We start from the raw sequence: 13,545 nt of genomic DNA, 5'->3' as shown, positions 1-13,545 counted from the left end.
TATCATCCCCAGGCTATGCTAAGGAGTGTCTGACCAAATGTTCATAGGCCCTCTTGCCATGAAATCTCTGAAATACATGAGAAAGGCATTTCTCTCCCCTCCACCAGTGAAACAGAAAATGCAGAGGCTGAAGGCTGGATTAGGTACCCAGTTTTGATATCACCCAAGCTCAGCTTCTTGTTCCAAATCCCCATAAATGTGGGGTTAGCCACTCTGTTCCCTATGTCCCCTCCGTATCAGCTCAATGCTTGACATTTCACTTGACCTTCAAGACAGCCCATATCCCCTTGGCTTCATGCTCAACAGTTGTTACTGGTTATTAAATAACTATCAAGGAGCCAGATGGGTAAAAATCCACTCTGCTTAGTAACCCATGGTCAAACACATTGCCCAGGGACTTTGTCACCAGTGAGAATTTCTGTGTTGTTATAAAAGTTTCATCTGATGCCATGCCAGCGATTTCACCAGCCTGGTGAAGGGGGATTGGGGGATTTCTGAGTTATTTTGTAGGTGATTGCTGAAAGGTGCTGGCTGGATACACTGGCATACACCACTTGAACCTAACTTCAAGGTTAATCCCAAGCATCACGGCAGACCTGTTCAAACCCTCTCTGTAACCTCATCTGATAACAAGAGAAAATGCACAGTAACATCACTGTCTTCACACCCTTCACCTTCACACGCCCAATCTATTTAGGTGAGCCCCACATTTTCAAGGCAGACTGCAAAGCCATAGATTTGGCTCAGGCAGCCCAAAAGTGGCTCCTTGTGCTGCGTGTTCATCCTTCTCCATCTCCTCAGGTAGGCAAGAAACCTCAGCAGGAGCGTCCCAAACAACTGCAACCCACATGCTTGCCAGCCAGCTGGCCAACCAGCCAACTGGCCAGCCGGCCAACCAGCCTGCACTGCCTGCTCTCCTGATGGGAAGGCTATTAATCATGGTGCTGCAGGACAGGTGGAGGATCATAGGAAGAGCTAGAGGTACTAGATGTGTCTCCTACGCCTTTCATGGCAGTGAGGTCCCTGGAGTCAGGTGTTCCTGCTCAGGAGTATGAAGTTGTCACAGCAGATCAGGTCCCTCTTGCTCTGGCTATAGTCAAAGCCTTCTCTAAGAAATGCCTGACCTTACAGACTGCATCCTTCTGCCCCCTAAAGAGCAACCTTTAACTCTCCTCTGAACTTTCACACAGATCCGGATGGCTTGGCATAATAAAATACACTTAGTCTCATGAAGATGGCCAAGTGTGTGAAAAGCTAACTCTGTTCAGTGCCTGCCAGGGATGTTCTCCAAGTAAACACAAGGAGAATCAGTGTGTTCTTTAAATTTTAAAATTGTTGATGGATATGGCTCTAATGACTTACCAGGCTGTCGTGGTTTAATCCCAGCTGGCAACCAAGCACCACACAGCTGCTCCCTCACTCCCCCGTGGTGGGACGGGGGAGAGAAACGGATGAGTAAAAGCGAGAAAACGCATGGGTTGAGATAAAGACAGTTTAACAAGTAAAGCAAAAGCCGCACACACAAGCAAAGCAAAACAAGGAATTCATTCACTACTTCCCATCAGCAGGCAGGTGTTCAGCCATCTCCAGGAAAGCAGGGCTCCATCACACATAATGCTTACCTGGAAAGACAAAACACCATCACTCCAAATGTCCCCCCCCTTCCTTCTTCTCCCAGCTTCATATACTGAGCATGACGTCATACGGTATGAAATATGCCTTTGGTCAGTTGAGGTCAGCTGTCCCAGCCGTGTCCCCTCCCAGCTTCTTGTGCACCCCCAGCCTCCTCGCTGGTGGGATGGTGTGAGAAGCAGAAAAGGCCTTGACTCTGTGCAAGCACTGCTTAGCAATAATGAAAACATTCCTGTATTATCAACACTGTTTCCAGCACAAATCCAGAACATAGCCCCATACTAGCTACTGTGAAGAAAATTAACTCTATCCCAGCCAAAACCAGCACATTCTCCACCCCTTATTCCATACCATTTACATCATGCTCAGGTCCCATACTATCCAATACAACCTCATTAACCACCACGGTCCTTCCCATCCTTTTATACAATACACAGATATCATTCCCTTAGTCTATGGACCATGCCTTTAAAATGTCCACAAAATGTCCACTGAGTTCATTTAGTCCTCGACTTTGGGCTCCATCTGTTATGGTGGTCACTCAGGACAGGAGAAGTGGTGCATTGCGTGGAGTTATTGGGCACAAAAGCCAGCTGAGGTCGGGTCACTGCTGCACTTGCTCCACTTGTTGTAAGGCTTGTCCTCCATTGGTTCAGGTGATTCCTGCTATAGTAATTCCTATAACATGCAACTCAAATCATGAGTTACAACAATTTAAAGGTATTTCCATTTAAAGGTATATCGCAGCCAAAACCAGCACACAGGCTCTGGCCCAAAGGGTGCAGCATGTCAGCAATGGTGATGGGGAGGAAGCAGGATGACAAATGCCAGCCAGAGGATACAACTCCTCCTTTCTCTTCTTCCCTGTCTGAAGAAGCAGAGGCATCATCTTAAAGTAGCTTGCAGGGGTCCAGTTCAGGGGACAGTCATGCTAGGGAGCTGAAGAAATGTGCTAGGACAGGGCTCATGCAGCCAAAGCACCTGAGTCTGAGGAGATATAAGAGATTTTCAGCTCTTGTCATTGGCTCTTTGCAATACATCTTTCTGCCATGCTAACAAAAGCCCAGTGCCATGCAGACAGCTGTAGTGTTGACTGGGTCACCTTATCCCAGCTTAGGAACTTATGCAATCATTATTTCTAGGGAAATGCTGAAGAAACTTAGTGTTATAGACAACGTTGGCAGATTAGCAAAAGGGTATTTGCAGCCCGGGAACAGACTAAGAGTAGATCATAGAGTCGACGTCTTTCAAGAGAAAAGTGTGTTTCTAGAGCAGTCTTCTACTACCAGCATGAAGAAGTAATGAACAGACCCCTTCTTTAGCCCAAACTTCAGCAGGCATCTGGACATGCATGGTAGGAACTGGCTGTTAGCCAGCTGACATGCCCAGTGCCTTTTGTGCCCTGGGTACCCACGATGGCAGATGTTTCAATGTCAGCGTTCTCATCCCATCTTATGTGGAAATGCCCAGGCTGCCAACCTAAGGATGCAAATGCAGAAGTGTGTGAGGAGCTCCTGAAACATCATCACTGCTGGAGCTGGAGGCCACTGTTAGAAACTGCCACTTCCAACACATCATACCTGAGCATTTGCAAAATATCTTATCACCACCTGAGAACTAGGTGATGATGCACATGACCGTGAGACCATGTACCACGCTAGCTAACATCAGCAGAGGGATCGATGTTCACCCAGGAAATCCACAGCTGAACTTCCAAGAGGAGACAGAAGCAGTGGGATGCACAGTCAAACATGCCCACGAGGGACATGAAGGTGGAGACACCTGAACCCGCCAGGTCCCTCTGTGAACCATTCAGCTGCGAGGATGAGTCTTTGTACGGCGCTCAGCATCCTCTAGCTGTGTGGCGGGGAGGACAAATCCTCGCCCTTACAAGGACCCACAGGTAATACTGCAGTGCCTGTGTTGGAAAGAAAGAGGGTCAGGCTGAATCTTCCTGCTCTGTGCACTAGTGTACCTGCCCATACAGAGAAAAAAAAAAGCCCTGCTGAAAGAGTTTGTGCATTTCAGCAAGGGAATCTGCACAGATCCAAAGTAAAACTGTCCCAAATGCCCTCAGATACGGGGCTTTATACTGTGAGCTCCCAAGACGGGTTGGGAGTTCAAAGAAGTTGCACGCGAAGACTTCAAGTGAAAAGGGAGTTGCTTTAGCAACACTTCTTGAGGACTGCCGCACACCACACCTAAGCATTTCTGCGGTCTGTTGATTTTTCTTTCAAAGAGCGCAGGATGAGTCCAGCTCTCACAGCTGGGCACCTTCCTGTGCTACACTCAAACTGGCACATGCCACGACCTTCAGTCTGTTTGCAATGAGCAACATATCACAATGGATGAGCGCTGTATCTACAATCGCTCACATGGGTTCACAGCAGCCAGACACTTTAAGTCTCCCTGAGACTGAAATAGAAATGGTACTGTCTGTACCTAGGGTTTTGTCTTTATGATCATTAATTAACGAATAGGCCACAAGCCAGCTGAGGGAAAAGTTCCTCACTTCACTAACTTCCAGACATTTTTGTGGAGTCAGGTAATTCCCAAACAGTGGGTCTTGTAACATTTTTTCATATATACTTTCTGTCTAAAAAGTTTAAATATTCTCATTGGAGCTGTGCAGATTCACTTCAGCCAGTGATCTCCATGTCTCTGTCGTTACAAAAAGGATACGTCTGGACAACAAATTCCAGATAAATAGTATTTTTTTCAGTAAAATGACTCCACTAGCAGAAAACATGGGTTTCAATTGGCCATGGAGTAATTTAGACCAAAAACTAAAGGAAAGTGCCCAAACATCAGAAGACCCTCGTCTCAAGAGGCATGTTAAGTTGAAGAGAAACACCCACAAAATTCAGCAGCCCCTATGTAGTATCATGTCAGACTACCAGGTTCAGCAGCTGATGACTCATTTGATCCTCATAATACCCTAACACCCAAATGGGAAATGATTTCAGCCCATCTGGGGATCCTCCTCTTTGCAATATGCCTGGAAATCACTCACACGTGGCAGGCTTACATCCCAAGTCCTCCACCAACCCCACAATTCCCTCCAAGCCTCCAGGCTTCTGCACGTATGGGATGTGAGCCCAGGTAACCAGCAGGATCTGCTCAGGGATTGCTAGAAGGGGTCCTACTTGAGGCCCAACCAGGCACTGCATTGGAGAGGTAAAAGCAGTGATGTGGAGTCTTTTTTGGAGGATGGTAAGATGCCATGTAAACAGGGAAAGGAGGACCCACCAGGACTGTAGAGCAAACATGACCTTACCATCACGTCTCCCTATCAGGTTAGACGTGCCCTCAGTCTTGCTGCAGCTCATTTTACTGCTCTGCTGGTTTCCCTCACCTTGTCTTATCTATTGACCATGATAATTCTTCTGGGCAGCAGTTTTGTCTCCTGGCTTGTCTATGGTAGGACCTCTTGGAGAACAGGGACACAGGCCCTTGTGTGCTGATTGGGTTATGTCTGTTCTCTTGATTATAGTCTGGCTGTGCTGTGTGATGTTGCAGTCACTCAGAGCACTGTTTTTACAGCTGGAGGCAGCTGGATCCATCCAGCCTGTGTGTTTGGCAGAGGTGGCCCATTTGTTCCTTGTTTCACGTGGGCGGATGAACGGCTTCCAGACCTGAATTTGGCTGAGGACAGCATGGAGCTCAGCTAGAGCCCAAGCCTCTTACCTCCTCCCTCCTATGGCTTCATTCACCTGCACATGGATGACTGCGAGTGCTTTCCCTCACTGCTGGGGTATATGGGGCTTCAAAGAAAATAGCAAATATGTACAGGTTGTTTGTTAACAAGCCGTCTCCATCCACAGGTTGCTGGAAGCAGGTCAAAGGGTGAGTGGGAGCAGCAGGCAATCAGGCTGCTGGCCAAGCTGATGCATTGCTTACCATGATGTTTCTGCTGCTATAAATTGCTGCCAGCAACGCTTCGCCAGCTCAGCTCCAGCAGAGCAGGAGGGAGAGGATTTTTACCTCCACCTAGCTCCTTGTCAGGCACAGCTGCGGGAGGAGCAGAAGAGAAGCAGGCAGGAGAAGGCAGTGTCAGGCATCCCGGATTCAGGGCAGTATGGCATCTCTGCTGGACAACATAGCCAGACCTTCTGCTGTTGTTCTGCAGCTGTCTGTGGTGCTTGGTGTCATCTTCGTGCTGCTGAAGGTGGCCCAGTTCTACCAGGAGAGGAAGAACCTTCTCAAAGCTCTGGAGGCATTCCCTGGTCCCCCGAAACACTGGCTCTATGGCCACAATCATCTGGTAAGGAGGGAGCTGGACTCAGTCAGAGTGGGTTTGTCCCAACAACAGTGGAAGATATCAGTCAGGATGAGAGGGTGCACCGGGGGGGGTGTGTGTATGTCCCCTGCTCATGTCCTTTCCTGCAGGAGAGGACCTCTGCACAGGGAGTGCCAAGACTTTTGCAGGGCAGGCAGAAAGGGTGCCTCGATATGAGATGGGCATCATTTTGGTAAAAAACAGAGCCACGTTGTTTGCAATCATGTGCTTAAACATGGAGTTAGGTGATTTCTGGGACTTTCATGAAGTTATTTAAATATGAGCAACCATAAAATTTGTGTGACACCAAGCCACTCTGAGCCCAGGCTGTCCTAATGTGGCTCAACTGCAGCCGGGCCCCAGCTAGGGACCCTCCATGGATCTGCCTTGTGCTACAGGGATCTGGAGGCTCAGGCAGCTTTGCCACCTGTGCACAGTCGCTTTGCCATGCCCAGCATCTCCTCCACTTGCAGCATGGAAAGCCCCCCTGTGGCAAGTCTACCCACTCTCTCCACATTTCTCAGGAGAGAATGTCTTTCATGCTCTTTCCATGAGAGGGCAAGTTCAGCCGCTGCTCTCCCCAGCCCGTCCCTCTTTCTGCCTGAATTCAGTCCTTGCTTAACTGTCATTGCAGATAACTAGAGATAAACTATTAAATCAGATGGTGTCATGGGGAGAAGAATACCCCTATGCCTTTCCCAGATGGCTTGGACCAGTCCTGCCTTCTCTAGTAATCCACCATCCTGAATATGCCAAAAGCATACTTGGCCGAACAGGTAATTCTCTACATCTGGTTTTGGGAAGTCATGTCCTTGACACTTCCCTACTGAGAAAATCATGGGAACCTTGCCTGGAGTCATCCCCTCCTCCAGCTTCCTTCATAGCTATTGCAATTGTTCCTTTGCTCCCCTTCACAAACTCCCAGCCCACCCCAGGTTTCATGGAAGAGTTTGTATTCTCATGCAAAACAGTGCCCACGTTCCTATTCCTCCAAGTCCACCGTCTCCGTTATCATTGGTCTTACTGTCTTCTATGGCATCTACCACCACAATATCTGTGCTTCCCAGTAAACCCAGTAATATGGGTGAGCTGGCATGGCAATGGCTCTCAGAAGACATGTCAAGTCTTCTCCCCTGCTTATTTCTGTGGAGCATGATGCCGGTGAGCGGTACATACATGGCCATCTCCAGTTACTCCCATCCATTGTTCTCAACTTTAAGATTGCCATGGCCATTTCTTTCCCACACACAGTTTTCATTATACCTTTGTCTGGTTTTCTCAGGTCCACTGAGGTCATATTTGTAGAAGACCACTTTTAAACTCTACCTCTAGTATTAGAGTATTTTACATATTGAAATGAGATTAATTCTATGTTGTGATTTAGAGGACAAACTCTAATGTCAAGTTATCCTGAATTTTCTTTTTTATTATGTTGAATTCATTAGCCATTCATACTGTTCTGGGATCTATTTTGTTTTACAGATCGCAAGCCCGACGTACCCTACAAATTCTTAGTTCCCTGGATTGGTAAATCATTCTCTTCCATTACCCTTTTCTGCCATGCCGCACATTTCATCGGCTTCTCTCTTGTCTTCCTTTCTTTAGCTTTCTTCCATTCTAAAACCGGAGCTTGCAAACGGGAGGGTTTGTTTGGGTGTGAGCATTAGTACCAGTAATGCCCACCTAGCTGTGGAGCACATCAGGTGGTTTTGCCTTGGATCACACACCCTGGCCTTCACAAAACAACCTTCAGTTTGCTCAGGGACTGAATGCTACCATGGATAACTGGGGTGAGACACACCAAGACCAGGGATGTTCATGGCTTGCACACAGCTTTGGTCCTGCTAACAATTGCCAGTGTGTGCCACAAAAGGCACCCAAGTATTTAATTTAGGGCAGAAAAACCCATCTGAGAGAGCAAGTCCAGTGCCTCTGCCATCAAGGCTTTAGTTTCAGGGTCGATTAGGCGTGCACAGCCAGTTGCAGTGAAGGACATGCTGGCATGCTTCTCCCCCACCCAAAGAGTGCCTCTGTGAATGGCCTCAGAGAGGCTGGAGAAAAGGCTCCACCACCAACTCTTCCTCCCCCCAGACCATGCGTGTTAGCCTGCACTTGGCCAAAAGCAGTAGTGAGGCTGTCAGAGCTGTAATCAGAGTCTGAGCTGTAATCAGAGCTGATTGCACCCTTGCTGACTGTGTCTGCAGGGCAGGGACTGTTGATCTTGGATGGAACCAAATGGTTCCAGCATCGGAAGCTGCTCACCCCAGCCTTTCATTATGATGTGCTGAAATCTTACGTGGCCCTGATATCAGACTCGGTCAAAGTGATGCTGGTAAGAATCACCACTCCTGCTACTTTTACCTTTCAGCTGTGCACTAGCAAAAATAATCAGGTCTGGGAATGACTGAGGGAAAAAGACTGGACTTAGATGGTTCCTAGAGTTTCATTGAACTCTATTGGGTAGTTCTGAAGTTCTGAAACTTCAATTAGTTACCTCATTGGATAGTTTTGAAGTTCTGAAATTGCTCCCCTCACCTTCCTCTGGCCATTCCACTTATTATCTCTTTCATCTGCTTTCCAATAAATCAACCACTGCTAGAATATACTGTCCTAGCCCAATAATGGTAAACTTGGAAAAAGAAATGCACAGAAGAGTTTGATTAGATTCACAGAATATATAGTGAACTAGGGCCTCTGCTTGCAGAAAAGAAAGTCATTAGCAGTGTGGATCTGGGAAGAGGGACAGGAAAATATGACCTGGTCATAGATGGCAGTCTGTCCCTCCTTACCTCTGCCTCCACCACTAGGATAAATGGGAAAAGAAGAACACAGAGTGGAAGTCAGTGGAGCTCTTTCAAGACGTCAGCTTGATGACGCTAGACAGCATCATGAAATGCGCCTTCAGTTATAATACCAACTGTCAGACTCAGAGGTCAGTGTCTGAACTTTCAAATTCTGGGAAAGCAAGTGCTCCTGTTTCCCCACTCATGTTACTAACACCAGCTCTAACCTTGGTCACTTTACAGCAACTCAGACTGTTATATCAGAGCTGTTTATGACCTGAGCTACCTCGTGAGCTATAGAAGCCAGACTTTTTCTTACAAGGATGTCTTCTATGATTTGACTCGCAAAGGTCGTGACTTTCAGAATGCCTGCAAGCTGGCCCACACCCACACAGGTATTTCTCCCCCTTTCTCCCCAGCCCTGTCTCCCAGTTGAGCCTCTCCCCCACTTGTATCTGAAGCAGCTCGGGGGGGGTTGCACCATGCACTGGCAAGGGGGTTACACATTAAACAGAGTCCAAGCTGCTGACTGAGCGGACAAGTACATGAGGTCTCTGGAGGGGCAGGATGCATCTAACTGATCATTCTTCTATGCAGATAAAGTAATAAAAGAAAGAAAGGTGTTGCTTTCCAGTGAGAGGGAACTTGACAAGATCCAGAAGAAGAGACACCTGGATTTTCTGGACATCCTTCTTTGTACCAAGGTGAATGTTTGAAATAATGGTATCAAATGCCAAAGAACATACCTGCGTGGCACGGAGGATGCATCAGCAGGGAGCTCAGCACCCCTTGCTGGAGTTGCTGGCAACAGCCTCCGCACTCTAGATTTCCTAGCTCGGGGAAAGGTGGATTGAAAGGGAAGAAAAGAAAAATGTGTGAGATGCAGTGATGGAACATAAACAGCTCAGACAGAATTTCATCTTCCTTGTTCATTTTCATTGAGTTCATTAATAATTTAAAATAAGTGAGCTGTCAGAAACCAGGGAAGAATAAGATCTTTGGAAAGGTTCCAAGGAGGCCACTTTGACTGTAGTCCTTTTAAGAGGTTTTGTTTCTTACCTTCTGTAGTTTTACCTTCTCAGACACCTTCAGATACTCTGGACAGAAGCTGCCACTTGCTGTTCAGGAAGGAAATAATACACTCTGTGCTCACTCTGTCTTTCTGGAGCCACTGCTTTCCTTTCTGTCTCAATCTGAAACAAAAGTTGTCCAAATCAAACCACTGAAAAACGTAACAGGGACCCTTGGTAGGGGATGGAATAGGGTGTCCTTCTGAAGGGCTGGGATCTGGTATCCCACCAAAGCCCAACTCTGTAGCTCTGTTGACTGCAGAGGCAGCAATCAACAGGTCTGACTGTTCTCACATGTATTGGATGTATTTTCTACTGGCTTACTTCCTGATGTACAGGGAGACACAAGAGACATCAAATTGGGCCCTTCTTCATCAGTATCTGGGGTTATTTTCATACCCAAAGGAGCAAGTCTAATTAATGTGTGCTTGAGAATAATATACTCTTCTCTTTGTTAGGATGCAAACGGAGTTGGGCTATCTGATGAGGACCTGCGTGCCGAGGTGGACACGTTCATGTTCGCAGGTCACGATACCACAGCCAGCGGGATCTCCTGGCTCTTGTACTGCTTGTCATTATATCCAAAGTACCAGCAACAGTGCAGGGAGGAGATCCAGGGGATCTTGGGAGACCGAGATACCATTGAGTGGTGAGCTAGGACTTCTTATTCCTTTACTTTGAACTCTTTTCATTCATCCCGAGAAGGAAACTTCAACCGCCTGATACTGCATCTGCACTGCGGCATTCTGCTTTTCACATAGTGATACCGGAAGCAAAGAGAGGACTAGGAAAAGGAGAAACCCCAGTGGGAGACGGGAGACAAGATAGTCCAGCCCACTCAGTTCCCATTGCTAGTGTCCTCATTGCTGCCACTCAAACACAGCCTGACCCCCCGGTTTGCGTTTCAGGGAGGACCTTGGGAAGATGACTTACACTACAATGTGCATCAAAGAGAGCTTGCGCCTGTTCCCACCAGCTCCTTTGGTGTCCCGATACCTCTCTAAATCTGTCACATTTTCCGATGGACGCAGCTTGCCAGCAGGTCTGTTGAGTCTGTTCATCCTTCACACTGCTGTCCAGGACAAGTGGGGCATCCTCACTAGAGCTGCTGTGTGGAGGGGCTGGTGGGGCTTCTAGCCTCTCTTCTCTCTCCAAAGAAGGGCTGTACAGGGCCACCACAGCTCACCATCACAGTCCTTCCAGAAGGGTGGCTGGAGAGAGTCCAAGGACATGCTCTAGGGCACTGGGGTGTTCACAGAGCTCAAAGGGGCCTTGCAGAGTGTTGATCCTGGCCAAGGCTAAAAGTTCATCCCCTGGTACCAAAATGGGGCCCAGCTCTGAGGGTTTCAGGAGGTGACCTGCCTGGACAGGCTGGGCATCGTCCCTGCCAGATCTCCTGCAACAGCCCCCGCAGAGCCCAGGGAGGGAGAGCATCCCACAAACACCTCTCCTGGGTCTTCACTCTGAGATGTCACCAGCTTTTTCTCACTTTTCTTTTCCAGGCTGCCAGGTTGGACTGAACATATTTGCTATTCACAGGAATCGGGATGTGTGGGAAGACCCTGAGGTATTTTACCTTTATAACAAGAAGGGGAAGATGATCTCTGAGCCCAGACATCCACTCCCCTTGAACAAGGCAGCCCATGACTCTCTGCCATGTTTCCACCCCCCACCCCCCCCCCCCCCTTATTCCAACAGTCCATCTCTAAATGCAAAGTTCAATGAAGTTACCAAACACCCCAAGGCTTTGAACATGATAAAGTGCTGGGAAAGGGTGTTGAATAGTCTATCTTCTTGCATGGTGACACAGAGATACTCAGACTGCTTTCAGCTGCCCTGGGTAGACTTAGGTCCCAGAGTGGTATGAGAAGTCCCAAGCCCTCCAAGCACTGTGTGATTTGAAGCTGATGTCTTAGAGGCTTCAAGGAAAGAAATAGCCAGGAAACCTGAAGGAGGGTCTGCGGTTGCCTCTCTCCAGTGGCTCTCTGGAGAGGCAGAATCAGGCCCGTCTGGACAAGAGGCAGTCTGACTTGATCATTGCTGCCGTGGGTGAGAAAATGCCTGCAGTCGTCTTGGGCGCTGTAGTGGGTGATCTGGATATCTCCAAGGGGAAGATCTGTATGGCCATCGGTGCCCTCTTCTCATCCACCTGGCTGGCTTTGCAGAGGGATGAATGTCAGCTGCAGCTCCTCTGGGGCAGCAGAGGCCACATCCAGCCCTACCATGGGGACTAGGGGAGAAGCTGGAGCTGCTTGTGTCAGAACCAACACTGACCAAATGGCCTTTGTTGCTCCCACAGGTATATGATCCCCTGAGGTTTTCTCCGGAGAACTCAGCACAGAGGCACTCCCATGCTTTCCTGCCTTTCTCTGCTGGATCCAGGTGGGAGATCCTCCATCTGCGTCCTTCCCCATAGGCTGCCTGGCATGGGAGACCTAGCTCAGAGCCAGGCTCCTGAAGCTAATCCTCCCTCAGCACCCATGAGCCAAGTTGGCTTGGCCAACTCAAGCAGGCTTTCCGTAACAGTATCATCTCCACCGTGCTCCATCAGCTCCAGAGTGTTTCCCACACCTCAAGCTCTGTTGTCGCTGTAGAGTTTCACACACTTTTCTTGTAGAGTTGTGGAGGTATTTACATTTTCTGTTGCCTGCATTGAGAATATGGGCTCCCTTGTCTAGGGATAAGTACCCAGTGCACCTCAAAGCCAAGCTGGGCTCAAGTCTCTGTGGTTCCTGTGCTGTATCAATAGACAGATGCAGGATACTGAGGTCTCAGTAACTTGGAAGAGGACATACTCCATACAGAGTCAAAAATAACCTTTCTGAAGTGTCTGGGTTTGGAGCTGAATCCATACAGCACTCTTTAGTGAAGAAATCCCCAGTTCTCTCAATTTCATATTTTTTTAAATGCTTATTAACAAACAACAGCAATACCCCACCGCAGAGCTGGGTGCATTTTGGTGTGGCATGAGGGGATTCCTAGATAAGTTGTGGCATCATCTTTGCAGCAGCTGGAGGTCCCCCAGCACACCAAAGGTGCTGCTTCAAGAAGCTCGCGCATGGGCTGAGCCCGTCTCTGGGGTGGTTGGGGATGAAGGCTGCAGTAGGAGCATTTGTCATCCTCTCCTCAGGAACTGCATTGGACAGCAGTTTGCCATGAACGAGATGAAGGTGGCTCTGGCCCTGACCCTGCTCCGCTTCGAGCTCTTCCCCAACCCGTCCAAGCCTCCTACACCGATACCGCAGATTGTCCTCAGGTCCAGCAATGGGATCCACCTGCATCTGAAGAAGATTCACTGACCCTATGGGGTACCATGGTGGGAAGCAAGCACTTTCCCAAGGACCACCCTCCACCCAGAAGTTTAAGAGGGAGACACCAAACAGACCCACCCTGGCCACCTTGGACGTCTCCCACATTAACCTCCCTCGCTGCTGCTATCCAGGGGAACATGCTGAGTCCCCTCACACACACACACTGAACCCAGCAGGTCCAGGTGCCATCCTTGCATGAGGAACAGCACTGTCAAGCGGGTTTTGCAGCACGGCTGTGGCTCGGCCGTCACCTCTGCAGGCATCCTCCATGTCCTACTCATCCCCTCACCTCCAACCTGCCCTTGCACACTGCCTGGCGAGACTTCTGTCACTTGTCTCTGTATTTGCAGCATTGCCAGTTCCCAGCTCGGGCATGGCAGTGAACAATGCCAGTGTGGTTTGCATGGGTGTCTAAAGCCTGGACACTGCCCGAGCACGACATCCCTCCCCTGCCTACAGCCTGGGTGTGC

At 48.7% G+C, this 13,545-nt stretch overlaps 1 protein-coding gene and 1 long non-coding RNA gene across 2 annotated transcripts; one reads left to right on the top strand and one right to left on the bottom strand.

Moving 5' to 3' along the window:
* Positions 1–5,468: 5,468 nt before the first annotated feature.
* On the top strand, positions 5,469–13,063 carry LOC309591456 (cytochrome P450 4A4-like; the record flags this gene model as incomplete). Its single annotated transcript, XM_082313830.1, has 12 exons — positions 5,469–5,896; positions 6,546–6,687; positions 7,394–7,438; positions 8,116–8,243; positions 8,719–8,843; positions 8,938–9,089; positions 9,292–9,398; positions 10,223–10,413; positions 10,673–10,806; positions 11,267–11,331; positions 12,064–12,146; positions 12,895–13,063. Exons 1-12 carry the CDS (start codon positions 5,711–5,713, stop codon positions 13,061–13,063), a joined length of 1,527 nt encoding a protein of 508 aa, XP_082169956.1. The 5' UTR covers positions 5,469–5,710.
* LOC309591457 lies at positions 9,440–11,398 on the bottom strand. Its single transcript, XR_014228355.1, has 3 exons — positions 10,698–11,398; positions 9,754–9,887; positions 9,440–9,524 (listed from the first exon to the last, which is right to left on the bottom strand). It is a non-coding gene; the product is annotated as an uncharacterized lncRNA (long non-coding RNA).
* Positions 13,064–13,545: the final 482 nt, after the last annotated feature.

The sequence above is a fragment of the Platalea leucorodia genome (genome assembly GCF_965183815.1).
Source record: "Platalea leucorodia genome assembly, chromosome: 5".
Classification (NCBI taxonomy): domain Eukaryota; kingdom Metazoa; phylum Chordata; class Aves; order Pelecaniformes; family Threskiornithidae; genus Platalea; species Platalea leucorodia.
Note: the sequence above shows the minus strand (reverse complement) of the source record. Positions and strands in the feature narration are given on the sequence as shown.